Source organism: Arachis stenosperma, chromosome 7, assembly GCF_014773155.1.
Source record: "Arachis stenosperma cultivar V10309 chromosome 7, arast.V10309.gnm1.PFL2, whole genome shotgun sequence".
NCBI lineage: Eukaryota > Viridiplantae > Streptophyta > Magnoliopsida > Fabales > Fabaceae > Arachis > Arachis stenosperma.
This window is the reverse complement of record NC_080383.1, coordinates 54122702-54144929: the sequence shown is the minus strand read 5'-3', so window position 1 is coordinate 54144929 and position 22228 is coordinate 54122702. Positions and strand designations below refer to the sequence as shown.

The window sequence follows — 22228 nt, the reverse complement described above, 5'->3', positions numbered from 1 at the left end:
CTTTAGATTTTATTATTATTGCAATTTAATATGCCTTTCTTTTTATGCAACCAAGTGTTTGATAAAATGCTTGGTCCAGCTTTTATATAGTTTTTCATACTCTTGGCTTAGAATTGGAGAACTGGGTGACCCTGAGTCATAGATGCCAATTCTAGATTGTGTTTAGGATTGTTAGTTGGTTTGGTTTCCACTAACGTAGTCTTTCACTAAGTTAATTAGTGAGTTGACTAGAATTTATAGATTGAGATCAATTACGCCCTTTTAACTTATCCTCGATGTTAGAATTGACTAATCGGAATTAATTCCTCTTCACAATTACCATGTTTGTGGTCAATGAATAGGATAGGAATCCTTAATTCCCAAACTTTGCTAAGAGTTCCTTTTTGCCACTTAAATTCTAATTTCATTGTTTCACTTGATTTGAGTTTTAATTCCTTGCATGCTTATTTACTTTCTTGCCTTTAATTTTCTTGTCAATTGTTATCTCAACCCCCATTCCCTCATAGCCAATAATTTAGTACTCGATTACCATTCTTAGGAAGAACGACCCAAGGTTTAATACTCTCAGTTTTTTATATTGGTTTGCATTGTGACAACCTTTATTTAAACTTTGATTGCGATGATCGATTGTCGGTTTGGACTATGCTCACAACAGAATTATTTTGTTAAAACTGTCAAGATATATGTTTCTAGAAATATTACTTTTGATGAAATGCATTTTTCATAGAAAAAGTTATTCTTACCTGATCAAAATATCTTGAACAGCAAGCAATCCATTGAGAAATCTGATAAGTTTTTTATTTTGTTCCTAATACTATTCCTGTAGTTGCTAAAGTTACTCCTACTTATAAATCTGATTTTATAGCACATACTGATACTTTGTCCACTACTTATGAATCTTCTAAACCTAATCCTTCTTCACATGACTCAGATAATACTTCTAACCCTCATCCATCATTACAAACTCCACAAATTCTATAATTCATATTTCTGGTCTTAAGGTTCATCTCCCTCCTAAAAATACCAATCCTTCTATCATAAACCCACCTCCATCTCAACCTAATTCGAAAAATATTTCTACAAATATACATCCTATGGTTACTAGAACCAAAACTGGAAAAATAAAACCTTAGGTATTTACTGCTATTAACACAGATAAATCTCATGATGATGAAATTCCAAAGTCTGCTATTGCAGCTCTAACTATTCTTCATTAGCATCAAGCTATGAAAGAAGAATTTGAAGTTCTGGTTCGAAATAACACATGGATTTTAGTTAACCCTCCACTAAATGCTAAGATTATAGGTTTTAGATGGGCTTTTGCAGTAAAAAGAAATCCAGATGGATCTATTCAAAAATATAAAACTATATTAGTGGCTCAAAGCTATATTCAATCTAAAAGTATAGACTTTAATAAGGTGTTTAGTGCTGTTATCAGACCAACCACCATTAGATTAGTTCTGAGTTTAGCTTTATCTAAGAGTTGGGTTATTAGGCAATTTGATTTTAATAATGTCTTTTTGAATAGTGATCTTAGACAAGTTATTTATATGAAATAGCCCAAAGGCTTTAAGATTAATGTTCATATTCAGTGTGCAGGTTAAATAGGTCTCTATATGGTCTTAAACAAACGCTAAGAGAGTGGTCTCTTAATTTAAACAATACCTTGTTTCATTTTAGTTTCAAAAAAGCTCAAATTGATACATCTTTATTCATAAAGAAATTGCCACATATGCTATCTACATTCTATGTTATGTTGATGATATCATCATAACAGAAAATGATTCTTTTGAAATGAAATCTATGATTAAACAATTAAACTCTATTTTATCTTAAAAGACTTAGGAGAATTAAGTTACTTTTTAGGCATCGAGGTTAGAAGAATAGATTCTAGACTATTGCATATCTCTCAAACCAAATATATTACTAACTTGTTGTCTAAGGTAAACATGGGAGAAGTATCAACTATGCCAACCCCTATGGTATTTTCTTTACAGTTATTGTCCACAAGTTCTGAAGATTTCCAAGATCCCAAGATATACAGATCGATAGTTGGGAGTTTCCAATATTTATCCATTACAAGACCATATATCTCCTTTTCTATTTGCAAGTTAAGCTAGTTCATGCACAAGTCCTTGATTGCACATTGGAAAATGTTAAAAGAATCTTGAGATACTTAAGCGGGACCAGAGAATATGGCTTTAGCTTTCACAGCAATTCAGATTTTAGAATCTATGAAATTTCTGATTTTGATTGGGCTTGTGATCTAGAGTATCGAAGGTCAATTTTAGGATTTTGTATAATTTTTTGTTCTAATTTAGTGTCTTAGTCTTATAGGAAATAACATACAATTATTAGAACATCAACTGAGCCAGAATTTAGGAGTTTGGCCTCTAGTGAAGTTGAAATTCTATGGATAAAAAATTTGTTGATGGAGTTAGGAGCTCATCTTCAGACCTCACCAATGATATTCTATAATAACTTAAGTTCTGTAATGCTAACTCGGTATCTAGTTCTTCATGATAAATCCAAGCATTTCAATTGGATATTTAATTTATTTGAGACAAAATTCAGAAATAGCATCTTCAAGTTGTATATATTACAAGGACCAATATACGCTGAAAAAATGTGAAACTAATCTGTATCTTCAGAAACAGACCAAAATATCAATTAATAGGATAAGAGAATAATTAATCAATCAAAAAATTATAATTCATAAAATAAAGAAGCAAAGAAACATAAAGATATAAGTGAAATATGGAGAAGAAGAAAAATAAAAAATACAAACGGCAGCTTGAAGGAGAAATATGGAGGGAGAGAAAGCTGTGTTGAAGAAGAAGCTCAATCTAAAAGCTTTCTACCGCGACAACAATGGTGGCAACGATGGCAGAAACTGCAGTGGCAACAGCGACAAAAACTGTAGCGGCAATAGTAGCTACAGAACAGCGACAAAAACTGTAGCGGAAACAGTAGCTACAAAGCAAACAGGTCTGAAAGCATGTTGATAAAGGAGGTGGCTAGATTCAAAAGCTTTCTATCGTGACAACTATGGCAGTAACGGTGGCGGAAACGACGATGTAATGGCAGCTACACCGGTAGTAGAGAACTTAGAGTTTTTATCGCTATTCTCTTCTCTTCTCTCTAACTCAGTCTCTCATTTTTACAAACTCAGAGAACAGAATTTTGGGTGAAAAGTTTAAAATTTAATCATGAATTAACTATTACGAAAAGTTTTAGAGTAAACACCAAATCCGGTCTTTGTCCATTTTCACGAAGGACAAAGCGATCCCTGTCTAAAAAAAAGGACACTTCGTCCCTTAACCTTTTATATTTTGGGACAATACGATCCCTCTGTTTAAAATATTATTTAAATAATAATAAAAATTGATTTTGTGGGGGTTTTAAACCTCCACAAACTATTAATAAGTTTGTTTTTGAAAAATTCCTTCACCAATGGTGGTTAAGTGAAGAAAAACTATCAATGAAAATGATGCCACAAAAAAGTAATAATTGTAGTACAAATACTTTTTAAAAGAAAAAAATAACATCGAATAAGAAATAAAAAAAGAACTTTAATGTTGATAATATTGGTATTAGTAATGATGACGGTAGAGGAGATAATGATGATGATAAATCAATAAAAATAATAGAAGTAGGAGTGATAATAATGATAATGAAGAAGGTAGTGGTAGTAATTAGCTATATTATTGAAAATAATTTTGTGAAGGTTTAAAACCCCCACAAAATACAAATAAAACCCCCACAAAACTAATTTTTATTATTATTTAAATAAGTTTCTTAACAAAGGGATCGTATTGTCCCAAAATAAAAAGATTGAGGGTCGAAGTATCCCCTTTTTTTTATAAAGATCGCTTTGTTTTTCGTAAAAATGGACAAGGACCGGATTGGGTGTTTACTTAAAATTTTATAGATTGTCATAAATAAAGTATTTTGGAAGTTTTTAAAAGTCTCTACTAAAAATAAAACTCCCTCAATTAAATATAAATTTTTTAGCGTGATATTGAATAGGTTGTAGACATATTGACTAAATCATTGTCTGTAGCTATTTTTGACAAATTTAAGAGTAAATTTAAGATTGTTCCAAGACCAATCATAAATTTGAGGGAGATCTCAAGCATAGTATGTTACAAAAATTAACGAAATTCCCAAAAATAATGTGTTGGTTATAGATGTAGAATTTTTTAGTTATAAATGCAAAATTTGTTAGCCAGTCTTTTTGATTTTCTTGGCTTGTGACTAGTGTATATATATGCTGCACTTCTTCTCTGTAAAGAATACTAGAGTAGTATCTCCCAGTAAAACTCTCACTTGTAATTTAGTTTTCGAATAAACTACCATTTGTATTCATGAATTTTGCGAATGTTGGCAAAAGTATCCATCAAATAAGAAAATTAACGTTATACCCATAAAAGATGGGTTTCGTGTGACAATAGTGCCCAAATCCTAATTTTTTTTTATTGATTTTTTAATAAAATTCTCAAATTACCCCTTTTATTTTCTTCCCCAAATTTCAAACATTCACCACCCTCACCCTTCGTCTTCCTCTGTTGCTACCAGCCACAAAAAAATTAAAAAAATTAAAAACTGTGGATTATTAATTATCTGAGGTTATTATTCAAATATTATGGATTTGTAAATCTGGTGTAGAAAAAGAAAAAGAAGCTTAAAATTATAAAAAAAATACATTTTGGTTTCTTGGTGTCACTGTGGGAACAAGATGGTAGAACCAAGAGCCTTTGGAAACGGAAGGAAGGATAGGTCGGAGACACAAGATCGGTCGCATTTGTTGCAAAGGAGAAGCTTCGCTGGGAACTCACTGGAGGAGCAGCACTTGTTGATGATGTCGTAGTCGAAGGCAGACTTGGGAGTGTGGGTCTTTCTTTACATTGCATTCTCCTGGCCATGTCTTCGATCATACTCGACATGTTCAGAAGCTCATCCTCATCAATGTAATCTGCCACCATCATCCCTCCTTGTTCTCCAGTACTCAAAGTGAAATAAGATCCTTCAACAATAACGTTACTATCACCACAACCTTCTAGAGGGTTCTGCAGTGGCCTCGGAAGCCTAGCCTGAGCGGCGGCGGCTGCGGTGCTAATATCAGTCCATCAAATGGCATGAAGATACTCTAACAGTAGTCCCTTTTTCTACAGCGCTGAGCAGTATTTGGAGTCACCGTTGGAAAGAGACCCTGGCTACTGGCCTCTTGTTGGCTCTGGTTGCTGAACTCTGCTACTTATTGCTTTGAAATAAGAACAACAACAATATTCAGGTTGAAGAGGTTGAAAAGGGTGTGCTTTCTAAGTGGTGTTGTTGCATCCGAAGAAAAAAAGAAACAACAAGGGTAATGATGTTAAAGTTGATTTGGATTTAAATTTGGAGAACAAATTAGGATTGGAATAAGGAGAGATGGAGGTTGAGGATAAAGGTTAGAGGAAAACATCAGGTGCTAGGGTCTCGAGGGAATGGTGACTGGTAGTGACAAAGGAAGACGAAGGGTGAGAATTGTGAAATTTGAATTTTGGGGAAGAAGATAGAATGGGTAATTTGAAAATTTTGTTAAAAAGTCAACGAAAAATCAAGGTTTGGATATTATTGTCGCACGGAACCCATCTTTAGGTACAACGTTAGTTTTCTTATTTGATGAGTACTTTTGTTAGCGTTTGCAAAATTTATGAGTACAAATGATAGTTTATTCAAGAAAATAAATACATTCAATAACACATGTATTGACAATATATTGAGAATTTTTTTATTAAAATATTAAAGAGAAAAAATATATTAAATCTAAATAACAGAAAAGGATGAATAATAACGAATAGCAACAGTCAAGTAACACATGCATTGAAAATATGTATAATAAAATATAAAAAAAAATTAGAAAATCCAGCCAAAAAAAAATATTAAAAAAACTGCAAGAATGAAGAAGAGCAAACCGCGTCAGCAATCAAAGACTGAATTTTAAGATATAATTATAGATTATAGATATAGATATAGATTATAGATAGATTATAGATTATCAAATTATTTTGCATAATTTTCAATTTTTCATAACTGAACAGACAATACAATTTAACCATCATCACACTTTAGAACAATCAGTGGGCTTAAACGACACAACCTTGTTTTGCATATCATAACCCACCAAGTAGTTCGCCTGAGCCAAGTTGCCATATATGGCGCCGTTACTTTCGGCCGCCGCAAAAGCCAAGCAAGCCACGCCATCAGAGACACTAACAAAAGTGTTGGCAGTGTTCAACTCCACATCAGCGCCACCAAAATGTGCAGTAATAGTTGGACCCTCAATTTTATTCCCCGGGGCCTTGTAACAAAGATTGAGCACCTCTGTCCTCACTCTTGGCAAATTCATCTGTGATGCCACCTCAGACTCCAATTCCAAGTACAGATCTTCCGGAAGGAAAGTTAGAAATGTCCCTGAGTCAATGATAATGTTACCTTCTTCAACTACTTTGCTTTTTCCATTAACAAAATCAAGCCTCTTTCTTCCAACACTGATTCCTTCTAATGTAAGGTAATAGAAGGTTTCAATAGGACCTTGAACAATGGGCGTGGAAACCGTCCTAGGACCGGAAACTAAAGCCGTTTGTCCGAAGTTTATCTTGCTTGTTGTATTGTTTGAATACATGAAAGGAATCAAACAGTACGAGAATTTGAACCCTGTTGAAGGGCCGATTTGGGAAGGTAGCGAGACAGAACCACCACCTAACCCAACAATCCCGGAGCCATTCGAGTCGAAGGTTCCATGATTGTTGTGGCCACAACCGATTGATATGTTGGGGAATGAAATTTGGCTACCTGAGGTTGAGCCCAGTGTGAGTGTGTCAAATGCAAGACCACCAATGGAGTATGAACCATCACCATAGGACATACTGTATTCACAAGTAGAATACTCATTTGTTGTTTTAGCACAAGAAGATTGTACCAATGATTCACACACCCTTGTGTTGCAAGGAATAGATTTGTATGTTGTGGAATTTGAAGGGTCAAAGATAGGGTTTGTTTGGTTATAACAATCATCACAAGGCTTGCACTGTGACCAAATAAGGTCACTTCCTGTGTCAGCTATGCCTAAGATCTCAATTGGTGGGGTCCCAATTGAATATCTCATGAGATATTCTCCTTGGTTTGAAATTATGTCCGCTTGTGGTGCATTTGACAACGCTTTTGAGTGTGGGTAAAAGCGATTCACACGGTTCATGGAGCGTTGAAAAGCCTTGCTTAATCTTTGGAATGGGGTATCAAAGGGGTTGTAGAATGGGGATTTTGTTGAGTCTCTGTGGATGAGTTCCACACTGAAGCCACCGTCACTATCGAGTGAGTGAGAAAAGCAGAATAAGGTTGTTAATTGTAGAACAAGAAGATAGTGCTGACGAGTTGCCATTTTTTTTTTTTCAGGAACGAGAGTGAAGAAAGGTGAATTATGATTATATAGAGTGGATCCACCTTCTCATTTTCCTTGATTGGGGAATGTGGAAAGTGAGAAGTTATGATTTATTATTATTATTATTATTATTATTATTATTATTATTGTTATTATTATAGCCTAATGATGAAGACCATTTATACGTAGGTTAGAGAGTAATATTAATTATTAATTATTAATTATTACTTATTAGTTCTAGGGGAGGATTGAACTTTGTTAATGTGTGTTGAACATCTTTAGAAGATGAAATCGGAAAAGAAAAATTAAATGATATTATAGAATAAAAATTATTTCTATCGAAATATGTGCTATTCATGACCAAAAAAAAAAGCAGCTAATTACATTAATGATATATTTCTTACTGAGGATTAACGGATTATAACAACATTGAAAGGGGAAAAAAAATTAGATCAACAAAATTATTTACATATTTATGTAATTAAATAATCAGTTATTAAAAAAATTAAATTTATATAACAGAATAATCAAATTTATTTTAATAGTATAATAATTTTTTTAAGGTGTCAAATACATACAGAAATAAAAAGTATAAGAATCAACTATAATATTGGCTAACTTAACAATTTTTTTAAAAAATAGAATTTTAAATTAGGATTAGTATGATGAATTTAGGATTGGCACAATATAACCTTTCACTGATTATCATCGCGTAACAGCTTCCTTAAGGTCAAGTGATCTCTCCGAGCGTTGTCGGTTCCTCGATTTCAAGCATTCGTGGTGTTGCCGCTGCGTCGTCCCCCCCCCCCCCCCCCCCCAAAACTGCTCTTTGCGCGGCGCAGGGCCGAACCGCATCCAATCCTCATCGCTTGCCATGAGTCCCCTTTGTTTGAGATCACCGCCGATTATGCTGGATAGAGTGGCCGTTCTCCGTGGGACGTGCGTCGAGGTCAGGGACGGACATAATGGGTGATTGAAAACTTCGGCCTCCTCAATTAAAAAAAAAGGTTAATAGTAATAAATTATTAAGTATGATTTAATTTTTTTTTAAATTTATTTAATATTTTGTTGAGAAAAATCTAAAATAATTTCTAATAATTATCTCAAAAGACAACGAGAATTTTAAAAAAAAAATATTAACCCAATTTTTGAGCTTTACTTTTATGGGATAGATTAGTTCTTATGTCAAAAAAAAGTTAACGTTATTTTTTTGCATAGAAGTTAATCAATCCTAAAAAAAGATAAAAAACTGAATTGAGTGTTTTTTTTTTTGGGATCTCGTTGTCCTTTTGATAATTGTTAGAGGTCGAATGGATATTCACTCTATTTTGTTTAGTATAAACAAAATCAAATCTAATCTAAATATTAATGATTTTTAATATTTAAAAGTAAATAATAATATTAAAAAAAATCTAAAAGATATTATTATTAATATTTTTTAAATAAATTTTTTTAAATCTTATAAAATGATTTCTTTTATTTTTTGTAATCGTCTTTTTTTATTCATTTAATATTATCGGTATATTTTATAATACATGTTGTATTATATAATTTTTTACATAATTTTTTAATATTATATATATTATTAACCTCCGGTTGGAGGTGCAGTTAGACCTGCACATGCAGCTATCCATTTGCCACGAGCCTGCTCAATTGATACTGGCGCCGAAAGGATTTCCTGTTCAGTTGATACTTGATACCATTGATCGGACGTCCGCTGGCTCCACCTTCGTGCCTCGTGCACCATGAGAGATGATCAAAACCTCCTTTCTTGCCAATTGCAAGGTTCCATAAAAAAAAGTAACGCCGCTTTTGTGCGTTTTTTTTTTTAATTTTTGAATTGTTTTTTTGAATTTTTTTTTAATAAAAGAATATTTATTTTACAGAATTTTGAGTGTTTTTTTTTTTGAGTAAATAAATTTTTTTTTACGTGAATTACTAGATGTTTTTTTCTTAAATTTTTAGGATATTCCTAAATTTTGAAATGTTTCTTTTCTAAAATAAATACTAAGAGCACTTTTTTTTTTAATTTAAAAATTTGTTGAAATTTAAAAGGTTAGCTCAAATTTATTAGTATCATAGTTAGTCACCTAATAAAGTTGAGAGATATATATAGTGAACGAAATAAGATTTTGTTCTACTTAATTAATTCATTTATCGTTTTATCTTGCTTGCATTCTTCAATGGTAATTCGAAGAGAGTATTACTTTTAAGGGAAATAATGGTAATAATAATCAAAATAAATTGCCTATTTCGTTCATACGTCAATATAATGGAACAGAAACTAAAGGAAAATCAAACGTGCCTTTACATTTGTTTTATGACATATAATTATGCATATTATTATTGTTATTGTTATATTCCACTAAAAAAAGTAATTAAATATCTAAAATCCTAATCCCTAAAAAAATATAAAACAACTCAGGTTATTATCAGATACCTTAGAAGACAATTTTATCTCCGTACACTGACCTCAGGTTACTGTTTTTTGCTATGCCTGCACGGACCGAACGAGGGATCCATGGTTTTAAATTAACTAAGATATTAAGCAAATTTATTATGTTGTTATTATGTATAACAACATAAAAATAAAGATTCAGAAATATTATTTATAATTAATTATTTAAAAATGTTATTAAGTTTATTTTTTATTTTTAATAATATTTAATTTAAAAAAAGATAAAAATTTATATTTAAAATACTCTTTATTTTTATGCATAATTTTAATTGATAAAAAATATTTTTTTAATTTTATATATAATTTTTTAAACAATCTTTAAGTGCATTATTCTTTCAAAATTATTAATTTATATTTGTATTATATCGCTTCACTATATCAAATACTATTCTTTCTCTTACTATGGTTTAGTTTGGTAAAGCTTTTACTTTTTAAAAGTAACTTATAAAAGTTAACTTTTAAAAGATAGTTTTTTTAAAAGTTGTAGCATTTATGTTTGGTAAATCAAATCAAAAATAGCTTTTAATAAACATAAGCAACATCAAATGTGTTTGGTAAAATAGCTTTTATTTATTTTTTTCAAAGATAAATGTTATTTTATTAATATTGGTAAAATAGCTTTTAAAATTTAAAAATACTATAATAGACATAAATGCAAGTATTAAATTTAAAAATTAGTTAACATATGAGGTTATATTAGACTTTTAAATTTTGAAAAGTACAAATCAACTCTGAAAAGCTCTATCCTAAGTGCTTTCAAAAGTATCCCAATCTTTTAAAAGGTGCAAGCACAAGCACATGATCTTTTTAATTTACTAAACCCAAAATGAGGAGCTTGAGCTTTTAAAAAGTACAAACACTTCTTCAAAAAGTTTTACGAAACCAAGCCTATATATTGTTCTCTATACATATACATGTCATTGTCTCATCGCCACTATTATATTACATTGTTCTCTTTTCTCATTTTTTTCTTCTCCTTCCACATCTTCTTCATCTGATCATTATTAATTATTACCAAGTATCATCATCGCAACTTTTACTCTTATCTATCATTTTGATTTATAAATATCTATTGTGTTAATTTTTATGAATTCTTGAAGTTTTATTAAAAGAATTAAGACATAAAGCATTTAAAATTTTTCGAAATTATCAAAATTTGATGTCAGTAATTCTAAAACACAATATCAAAATATATTATTTTCAACCAAAATAATTAAAAATAGTACATAATTGTAAATCTTTTAACTAATAATTATAAATTTAATTTGCAGTTTAATATAGTAACTTAGGACAAAAGACAATCATTATTATCCACATTTGACTGCTATTTTATAAGTTTCATATTTATTTTATTGTGCACATCAATTAAACTATACTTTATTATTTTATTTTACGTGTTTTGAAATAACGCCGTCATATTATAAGGAGGAGATTAATTTTCATAATCTAATATGAATTTTCTTATTATTTTATTCGTCATTTGAATACTATTCATAAAAAATAGTTAGTTAAAGTGAAATACTATATAAAGAGAGACAGAAAACTTTTAGATTTATCGTTCTCTGGTTTGCTTCTTAAACCTCACTTAATATACTCAAATTTAATAACTTTGATGGTGGTGATTCTTTGTAATTAGTTAAAAAGTTTCAACTTTCTCTTTCTCTTTTTAACTCTCTTTATGATTTTGAACAAATTTAATTTTGTTATTAAAAAATTAATTTTTAAGTTTAGAATATTTTTAACTTTCTATATATAATAAGTATCTTTTAAATTATTTAATGCATAAAAGGTTATAACTTTTCATGTATCTTGAAATTCAAAAATTAAAGTTAAATTATATTAGTTTTTTTATTAAGTACAAAAGTAAATATTAAGTGTAAATGATATTAGTTCTTTTATTAAGGTAGAAAAACTTCATGAAAGGGTAATATTAAGTTTCATGTTCTTATATATGTGAACATGTACCATTTATTATATTATATATAATCTTTGTACCATATAACAAAAGGTAAAAATCTATAAAGCCAATATAAAGAGCTGATCACGACTTTAGCTTCTAATTTTTTTTGGACTATATTTACCCTCTATCAAACCATTTCATAAAGCAAATTATAAAGACAAAATAGTCATTAAATTTATTTTGAAAAATCTAACAATTTTACACTAAAATAAAAACAGTTTTATTACTCCTCTAACTATGATAACACATCTCCCAAATAAAAAAATACAGAGTGTCTGTAACTAAGCGAACATCAATGTCTCTACATTTTTTACCATCTTCATATTTTGTTTAATTTTATGTTAGTTTTAGTTTATATCCTTTATTTTATCAATGTTTTTATATTATTCACCATCTTTATGTTTTGCTTAATTTTATATTAGTTTTAGTTTATATCCTTTTGTTTAAATCGGTACTCTCATCAATAGTTTGATTTTACTCTAATTATTTTGATAAAGTTTTTTTTGGAAAAACTACCACTTTTGTTCTTTATGCACACTTTTATGTGTTTCTCTTATTATTGCCCTTCTTCTTTCTTCAACACGCTCAATTGTGTAAACTCCGATTAAATTAGTAAATAATTAGTCAATAAATTAGTTTTTAATAAGGAGGATTAGAAATGTGAATATTATATTAAATTAGGATAGAGCTCACTGAAACGAGAATTTTGACACCAATTTCGAAGAAATCGGTCCAAGATTAGACCGAACGGCCCGAACCGGTTGAACCGGACCCGAATCGGGCTATCGGTCCAACCGGACCAGCCCTTTTAAATGAGCCGAAAGCCCTTTCTTCCTCATTTCACCAGCAATCAGCGTGAAATGCTTCCAGGGAGGAGAAAACATTCACTAACCCTTACGCCACTTTTCAAAATCCCGTAATTCCGTTCGAGCTCCGATCGCCGCATCGCTTGCGGCCACGCGTCCACCGCGTCGAGCTCTACATTTCTACCGGATCAATTTCATAGGTAACTCATTATTTTACACTCAGCCTTCATTTTTCCCAATTTTCAAATTTTAAGTGGGAATGTTGAATTTCTTTGATTTCTGATGTTTTAGGATCCAATTAGCTTGAGAGAAACGTTCACTCTTGCTTATGTGAAGCTTGGGTAAGCTGAGGATACGATAATTCTATTTTATTTTTATTGAATTTGAGCTTTGAGTATTAAATTGGATATATATGTGTTATGAATGTGTATTAGGTTGTGAATAAATAATTGAAGCTTGAAATTGTGAATACTGGAACTTGGAGGAAGCGGATTAGTTGAGTTTTGAGGGGCTGTCTTGGTTTTGAATAAATAGCTTTGGTCGTTACGTGGAAATTGGCCAAGGTATGGTTTAGGTTTCTTGCATTTAATACATAATGTTCTGTGAAAACTTAGGCTAGATGACCATAGGATAAGTTGGAATGCAGGTGTATGTTTAATGTTTAGTAATTTGTCAATGAATATATATTTGGTTGAAGTTTATTGGATAATTAGTTATTAATTTTGGATGGTGAATGTTGTTATGTAATTTGGAGAGAATTATGATTGAATGTTACTGTTAATGAACATGGTTGGTTTAGTACTTGTTGATTAATTAATGATTTGGTGAATTATTGATTTGAGGTATAACTATTGTTGAGGTTGTTGTGATAATGAGGTATTTTGTGTTAAAAGCCTAGGATTTGTGAACTATGATTCTTAGTTGAATTTTGGTTGTTGGATTTGAATATTGTATGAGTTTAATTGTTGATCTGAGGTAGATTTATTGTGGTGATTGTTATGATGATAAGGAAGGGTATGTTGAATTGAAAAGAATACAGGCTTGGACCCGAAAAGGGTGGCAAAGTTCGAGTTTTAGAGGAGATGCTGTCGAAATTTTATAAAAATTAGAGATTTTGTTTATATGATTATCTAAAAAGATTTAGATTCAAAGGGTATATGGTTTGATTCAGAGTTATTAAGAAAATGAGCATGTTTTAAGTTTGATTCATTTAGAAAAGAATGAATTATGTTTTGAATTGGAACTATTGATGGACGGAATGGGAGGTGTGATAATGAAGGATAAGGATTGAATATGATTGACGTATAATGATGAATGAGATGCGATTGAGAATGATGTGGATGTTGATGAATTATAATTGAATTATTTATATGGCTTATGAATTTGAATAATCTGAGATACGAGATTCCCTGGAATAAGTGCCGTGGCTTGCCACCACGTGTACCAGGTTGAAAACTCGATACTCTGTTGATCCTACGACGTAAGTGTGACCGGGCACTATATAAATTCCCGGGAATGTTACCCCCATTGAGCAATATTGATTATTTGAGAAAAATCTATGCATAGACTCTTGGAGATGCACGTCGGGGGACAGTCTAAGGACAATTCAGACTTGTCGGGTTGGCTGGATAACCGATAGATGAGCCTCATCAGCAATAGGACAGGCATGCATCATATGCATATTAACTTGCATTACTTGCTTGTGTATTAACTGGGTGTGCCTAAATGTACTTGCCATGTTAAATGTATATTTGTTATCTGCAGTACTTGTAACCTTCTTGTGTTTGCCTTTGTCTGTTTAGTTGTCTGTGAAAATGCATGATGGAGTTGGAGGTATGGAGGAATGACAGTATGGGATTTAGATTTAATGTTAAGTTAAGTTAGGATTAAATATCCTTAGCAAACCACCTTTTATGGCTTCTGTTTAATACTTTAAGCTCTACAATCTGAGTGTCGGCGTTCTAGGATTGCCTCTGGCATTCCTAGGACCTTATATATTTTGTGTGTGGCACCTTTACCATACTGAGAACCTCCGGTTCTCATTCCATACTATGTTGTTATTTTTCAGATGCAGGTCGAGAGGCATCTCGTTAGGCGTCTGGACTCTTGAAGTGGAGTGGTTACTGGGTTATTTTGTTATGCTATGATGTATATATATGTACTTAGCTTTCTCTCCACATAACTTATTCTTTTTGATCCTCCTAGAGGTGTATGGAGAGGCAGGATTTTGTTTATGTACATTTGGGTTTTGGATATGTATATATATGTATATATGTGTGTATATTCTCCGGCCAGTCTTGACTTCGCAGGCTGAGTCAGGAGCTCGTTATTTTGTATCTTTGACTCTCATTTCCTGTTTTGGGTTACTTTACACTTGACAGCTGTAGCTTTCTTAGCACGCAAGTTAACTCATTTCTCGAGCGTTGCGCTTTTATATTCGAGATTTTTATTTCCTCTATTCTTCAAGGCTCCTAGCATATTATAATTCTTCTGCTATTATGTGTACTCATTTTATTTTAGAGGTCGTAATACCATACCACCTCTGTTTTACGACTTAAGCGTAAAGCTTAGTGTGGTAGAGTGTTACAAATTGCATTGCTTCCATCGTCTTTCATTGCTTTCATCGACTGTAGTTGCAAATTTTATTCGATTATTTCATGCATAATTTTCACTTACATTTTTCCTTCTCTTTAGTTTACTTATTTAATTTATATTTTTAATCATTCTTCCATCCTTTTAATTCATTCCTAACTTTTCACGTAAAAAATAGTTCTGTCTTTTTTTTATTAATTTGATGTAAATTTTTTTTTATTTTATCAATTTGATGTAGAAAGAAGAAAATTTGTTTATTTGATATGTATTATATTTTCATATTATTTTTTTAAATTTTTTTATCTAATTAAACTATCTTTTATTTAATATGTCAAGAATTAAACTTAACTTCTTTTATAATGAGTAGTTTTTGAATAATCTAATTTATAAAAAAAATTACATCTTTTTATTTATTCTAAAAATTAAAAAATTAAAATTAATATTAGTACTTTTAAACTAATAGAATTAAAATAAAATACAAAAATAATATTTGAATAAAAATAGAAACACAAAATTTTAAATCCTAAAATATAAAATAATTATAAGATAAAAAATTTAGTTAAACATAATTTTTGTAAAATACTTTATAAATTGGCGTAACTATAAAATGAACTTTGAAATGATGATGTGAGTACTACTGTTGTCCATCACCACAAAAATAAACTATGACATATAAATACACAAATTTTTTTTTTAAAAAAATTCAATAAATATATACACAATGCTCTTTATTAAGAATAATTATTTAAGCTTAAATCCATTTTATCAAATTGTTGATACTATTCAAACTGAATATACTTTAAAATTTTATGACGATTTGAATAATAGGCATAGACTTTCTCTTCCAATATTGGAAAGGTTTTGTATTTATGGTTAGAAAAATAAAATAAATTTTACATAACCCAAGAGATGGCAAAAGATAGAAAAAAAAAAGGAAAAGTATGAGGAGTCAATAGAATATTTGTACAATGTGTACAATGGAGGTTTAGGGAGTATTAGAGATATAACCATTAGTGTTACTTTTTTCCATCAGCTGAAACTTTTGGGATGAGTGATATCATGACATGGTATTAGAGTTATAGATTCAAAAGGTCAAGAATTCGATCTTTGGTGAACCCGAAAATTAGTTTTAACTTTTTTGGAAGATATTTATTATCCTTAGTACTCGGATGGTTATTCTAGATAGTATGGGGGATGTTCATTTTGTAACTCATATAGCCATGGTACAAATAAGCCATTGTCTCCGTAGTGAAACTCTAAAAAATATGTAATTATTGACACAATTAATATCTATGTATTAATTACAGTAAGAGATCTTACTTTAATAATTATGTTTTGTAAATACGAGGTTAATAGGATTATCTGAAAAATAAAAGAGAGTACTATATTTAGTGGAACGAAGTAGAGGACACAATGAGTGAGAGTTGTGTGTAAAATAAAAAAGTAACCGCAATATGAATGAAGGAAAGTTAATAATAATTACATTTTATTTCAATTTTTAAAATGTTACGTCCATCACTATTTTTATCAATAAGGTTAAAATTGTTATACAAAAATTGGACACCACTCTTTCTGTATTCTCTTTATACATTGTTTTAGATTATGAATATATTGTGTATTTTAAAGTTTTTTTTATTTGTTAAATATTTATTTTAATTATTTATTATAAAATTCATAATCTTATTTGTTATTAGGCAATTTATATATAGTAATGTGCAATAACATATCTTTAAATTTATTCATTATTCATTATAAAAAATTCTTTGAATAAATATTATATATTACATTATAAAGATAAAATATTTAATTGTTATTATTTTATCCATTAAATTTATATTGTGAAATAAATTGTTTAAAGGCAGGTGATCTCTTCAAAAGTTAAACATCAAATTGTAGTATTGCCCTTATATATTATTTGATGCTAGTTCGTATAAAAAACTTTTTGAAATATTGAACAATAATCGATTTACAGTTATAAAAAAAACAAACTTTAGATGTAAATATGGAATAAGATAAAGATTAAAGAGTACTGTCTTTTAAATTTTCTTTTAAAAACTAAAAATTAGTACTTAAAAATAAAATAAATCGTGAATATAAAATATTAACCACTTATAAAATTAGTACTGTGTTAGGATTGGAGTTGTATCAACTTCCTTGTCAAATTATCTCGCAATGATTTGCTTGCCTTCTTACGAGATGATGTTGCATTTGTTGTTCGGTGATAACGTTATATTGATATGTTGAATTCTCCCTTTTTTAATAAATACATATCCAAAAGATAGCAAGATGTAGAAAAGAAGATCGATGACAGTGATAGATATTTGTAAGTGGAGCAGTTATTTAATTCCCTCACGGTTGCGGTAGTTATTTAACTCTTTTGTGGGTTAATAATTTTTTTAATTAAAAACAAATTTATATTATTACTATTTTGTCCATAAATTTAGTTTGTAAAATAAATTATTTGAGGATAAATGATGTCTACCAAAATTGAATACCAAACTCTGATATTAGCTTTATATATTGGTATAGATTTCTTACAATTACGGTAATTATTTAACTCTTTTGTGGATTAATAATTTTTTAATTAAAAATAAAAATATATTATTACTATTTTGTCCATAAATTTAGTTTGTAAAATTAATTATTTGAAGACAAATGATGTCTACCAAAATTAAATATCAAACTCTAATATTAACTTTATATATTGGTATAGATGATGTTTTTATTTTTATTTAATTTGTACATTTCCATTTAGTTTAATTTTAGGGCTAATCATTTCTCCTTGGCAAAAGACTAAATAAAACAACCATGTTACATACATCCTGAAAATCTGCTATCAGGAAGAAAAGTCACGATAGATTCAATTATATTATTTTTAGAATAATTTTACATAACTAATAAATATTATTATTTTAAATTAATATTTAATAAATAATAATTTATATTTATATTTATTAAAATTTATACATATAAATTAATATAATTTATATTTATATTTATCAAAATTTATACACATAAATTAATAAAATTTATTTATTAAAAATAATTTAGTATTTATACTAATCATATACTCACTAAAATTATTAAAGATTATTGGCCACCGAAAAATTGTTATTTTTAAATATTTAATTATTATGATGATGGATTATTTTATTAAAAGACAGATAAAATATATATAAATTAAAAATATATAATAATTATTTTTGTTGTTCATAGAATATTCTTGATTTTTTTAAAATAATATTTTAAATTTTTATTTATCAAAATATGTAATTTATAGGGTATTTACAATTTTATGTAACATTATTTATCTTATTTATCGTGTAAACGAGTTAATAATACATATATCTTGTTTACACTAAAAATAAGATACGACCACAATAACTTCCATTACATTGTAAATGAAATATAGTATAATAAATTTAACTCAGCCATAAAATGATCAGCAAGTATTAGTCTTGGTCACAAATATATCACTTCTTCTTTTTCACTTTTCTTCTCTATTCTTTCAATAGGTTTAGAAAAATGTCTAATGATAAATATATTTTTGTGAGTGTATATTCTAACTGTCTCATAACAATAACGAAATGGTTGTTTTTGAGTGTGATAGTCCTATCCTATTGTAAATTTTAGGTAATTAGTGAATAATTAACCAATAAATTAATTATTATTCAAAAAAAATTAGAAAAATTAAATTTGGCAAGTTAGAAGGGTAAAAATAATTAAAATAAAAATTTTAACACTAATTTTAAAGATTTTGGCCCAAAAACGGGCTAACAGACTAAATCGATTGGACCGGATTCAAACTGGGTCCAAGGTCCAGCATATATAATGCAAAACAAGCCTTCTTCCCCTTCATTTCCTTAATTTCACGCTGAACTTGAGTTTTGAGGGAAAGAAACCTTAGCCAACTTCACTTCCCAAATTCCAATTCCTTGTAACTTTTAATTCAGAGTTCTTATTGACGATTCGTCGGCAGAGACGCGTTTGTCTTAGAATTCTCTTCGAAACCATCTGAACAAAGTGGTAAGAAATTTGAGATTTCGTGCCCAGTTCTTTCCTCTTCAGAATTTTGAGTTTTGGGTATGTATATTGAGAGATTTTGATATTTTTTTATCATTTAGGTTCGATCCAGTGGCAGGTAATTGATGAGTTTTACCCCAATCATCGATAAGTAAAGTAAGAAAACTCAAAACCCTTGTGCTTTGTCCAATTTTGTGAACTCTAGTATTAATTTTGGTGAATTGTATGAATTAGGTTGTGTTTATGTGAAATTGAAGTCAAATTGGTGAAGTGGTGTACTTGAATTGGGGCTTTTGGTGACTGAAACTTATAGCACTTGATTTGGAACCTTGGAGGCTTGAATTGAGATGTTTGAGCTTGGAAAAAAATCGGCCAAGGTATAGTTTTGGTTTCTCATAGCTAATATGTAATGTCACGTGAAAACTTAGGCCAGTTGACTGTAGGATAAATTGAATTGTATGAATTATTTGTTTGAGTAAAGACTTGATTTAGTACGTGGATAATAGCTAAATTTGGTGGATTGATGAATGTGTTGAAATGATTGTGAATTGATTGAGAAAGTGAGAATGTATGTTGATATTTAATGTTGATGTTGGTGGTAATTATGAGTAGAAATTGTAGATTTGATTGATGAATTAGGAATTATTGTGTTTGTATGGTGATTGAGAAGCTTGTGATAAAGGTTAAGAGTAATTAGCATGTTGTGGTATGAAAGAAAAGGGTATGAACTTGGTTAGGGACAATAAGGACTGTTTTGGTTGTAAAAATTATTGGTTTGAAATTAGGATTTTAGAAAAATTAGAGTTTTGGAAATGTTTGGTAAAAGCTGATCTTTGACCAACTTCGGTGGGTTATAACTTGGCTTCCGGATCCTCAAATTTTGTAAAACTGATTATAATGAAAATTGAGTCTGTGAAGTTTATACTGTTCGAAAAACGAACTAAAAATAATTTCTAACAAAAAAGTTATGCGCATTCGAAGTTGGGTATGTAAAATTGATTTTCTGGAACTTAGCAACTTTTTACAAATTTTGCTAGGCATGCGTACATAAACATGCACGCGACGCGGACCCTAGGCTCTGCTTAGACGTCCGACGTATGCGAAATGGAAAAATTATAGGCCCGCATACGCAGGCAGGACCACACGACGTGGGAATGATTCCCTGCCAAGGGGCTCACGTACGCGGACAAAGGGTCGCATACGCGAGATGGGAAATTTTACATTTTCACGTACGCAAAACATGTCATGTCTTAGGGGTGGGGTAGTCAATATTGCTGCTTGTTCATGCTCTAACAGCTTTAAATGATAGAAAGTGATAGTTATTTCAGTATGAACCATCATCTGTAGCATTTTATTACTGATGCTTTCAGGTTGTAATAAGCGATCTCCTTACAACTTAATTGGAATGCCATCCATCACAAATTTCATAGTGAGAAATCCATAATGTGTTGTAACATACCCCAGGCACATTAGCCATTACACTCTCAACACTAAGTCAGCGCCTTGTAATTCCAGCATATATGTATCCACAGTTAACTAAAAACCTTGCATCTCCTCACTTCCGATTAATAGGTAACAAGATATCTTGCAGCGATGTCCGGGTGAGAGATTTTCTTCACAATAGTAACATAATAGGTGGTTTGGTGGTGGTGTTTCTATTCTGGGGTGTCAAAGAAAAGGTGGGGGTTGGGCTTTTTCTATTATTGTTTTGGGTAGCTTGATGTTTTTGCTCATATAATTTTGCTAGGGACACTACAACCACATAGGTGGGGGTTTAGCAATCATCAATTCATACTTTAAATAGTCTTGTAACCCAGCTATGAGTAGGAAAATTAGCCATTCCTCACTTAAATCTGTCAACTAATTAGATAATTCCTCAAATTGGTTATGATACTTAGTCACAGTAGAGGTTTGTTTTAATTCTTTCAAAGCTGCCTTAAGATAATAAAAAAAACTCTATCCAAAACATAATTGCAATACATTCATAAATGAGTTCCAATTACATTTAATACTATTGTTAACACCCCATCTATACCATGTATATGCAGGTTGAGTGGGATGAAAAGAGATCACGCGCACGGGAACATCATACCATTCAAAGTATCCATGCACCGTAAACACCCATTCATCAATTCCATCACCACCAAAAAATGGAAGTTCTCAGCTTTAATACGTCTCACTAATGGGTTGATGTCAACTGAGGAGAAGGATTTACCATTAGAGAAAAATTTACTAGAGGGTTTAAGTTCAAGTTGCTTCAGCTTAAGGGCCTCCTTTAACAAGTTTTGTATCTCCTATAGTGAATCTTCAATGACAACCACCCAATTGTATGTAGCTGAAATACGATTGCTGGTCTCAACCTGGCGACGTTAAAGAGCAGCGATTTCCTCCTAGGAGCGAGTGAGTTCATTGTGATCTACCATGACTCCTCTCAACGAAAGTACCAAATGTTAGTCCTCAAATTAAAAACTGAAATTGAAGAATCGTAATGCAATATAATAGTGAAAAAGATAATAGAAAATATGTGCATTATTGATGACTAGAAAAGAAGACGATGGTGGTGAATGAAAATCCCCTCTTTCAAGTCAGGGGAGAGAACCCCTTGGTGGTGAATCCAGAATTTACGTAATGCTTAACAAAAACCATTCAGGGGTCTCACATCCAAAAATCTAATAACTAACTTCCCAGGATATTATCATTGAGTGTGGCATAATCTACTTTTCTACATAGTCCTTCGTCCATTTTGGGATTGATTTGGGCTTGGTACTCTTTCTCCTTACTTCAATTTGTACTGTTTCCCTTTTATTTCTTCTCTTCCTTCTACTCTATGTGTGTGTGTGTGTGTGTGTGTGAGAGAGAGAGAGAGAGATTAGTGTAAATGGCAAGCTAATTGAACCTGTTAGCAAGACCTGCTATTTATGAAAAGCTTAACAAGTTTGTTACAGAAAGGTCCTAACCAATAAAAA

The 22228-nt window shown here is 30.4% G+C and overlaps 1 protein-coding gene and 1 long non-coding RNA gene across 2 annotated transcripts; one reads left to right on the top strand and one right to left on the bottom strand.

Moving 5' to 3' along the window:
• Positions 1 to 6103: 6103 nt before the first annotated feature.
• Positions 6104 to 7423, bottom strand: LOC130939801 (aspartic proteinase CDR1). Its single transcript, XM_057867876.1, has one exon. The coding sequence runs from the start codon at positions 7421 to 7423 to the stop codon at positions 6104 to 6106; it is 1320 nt and encodes a 439-aa protein (XP_057723859.1).
• A 5267-nt stretch (positions 7424 to 12690) lies between these two features.
• LOC130942046 (uncharacterized) lies at positions 12691 to 15083 on the top strand. Its single transcript, XR_009070763.1, has 4 exons — positions 12691 to 12847; positions 12939 to 12988; positions 13082 to 13210; positions 14716 to 15083. It is a non-coding gene; the product is annotated as an uncharacterized LOC130942046 (long non-coding RNA).
• The last annotated feature ends 7145 nt before the right edge of the window (positions 15084 to 22228 follow it).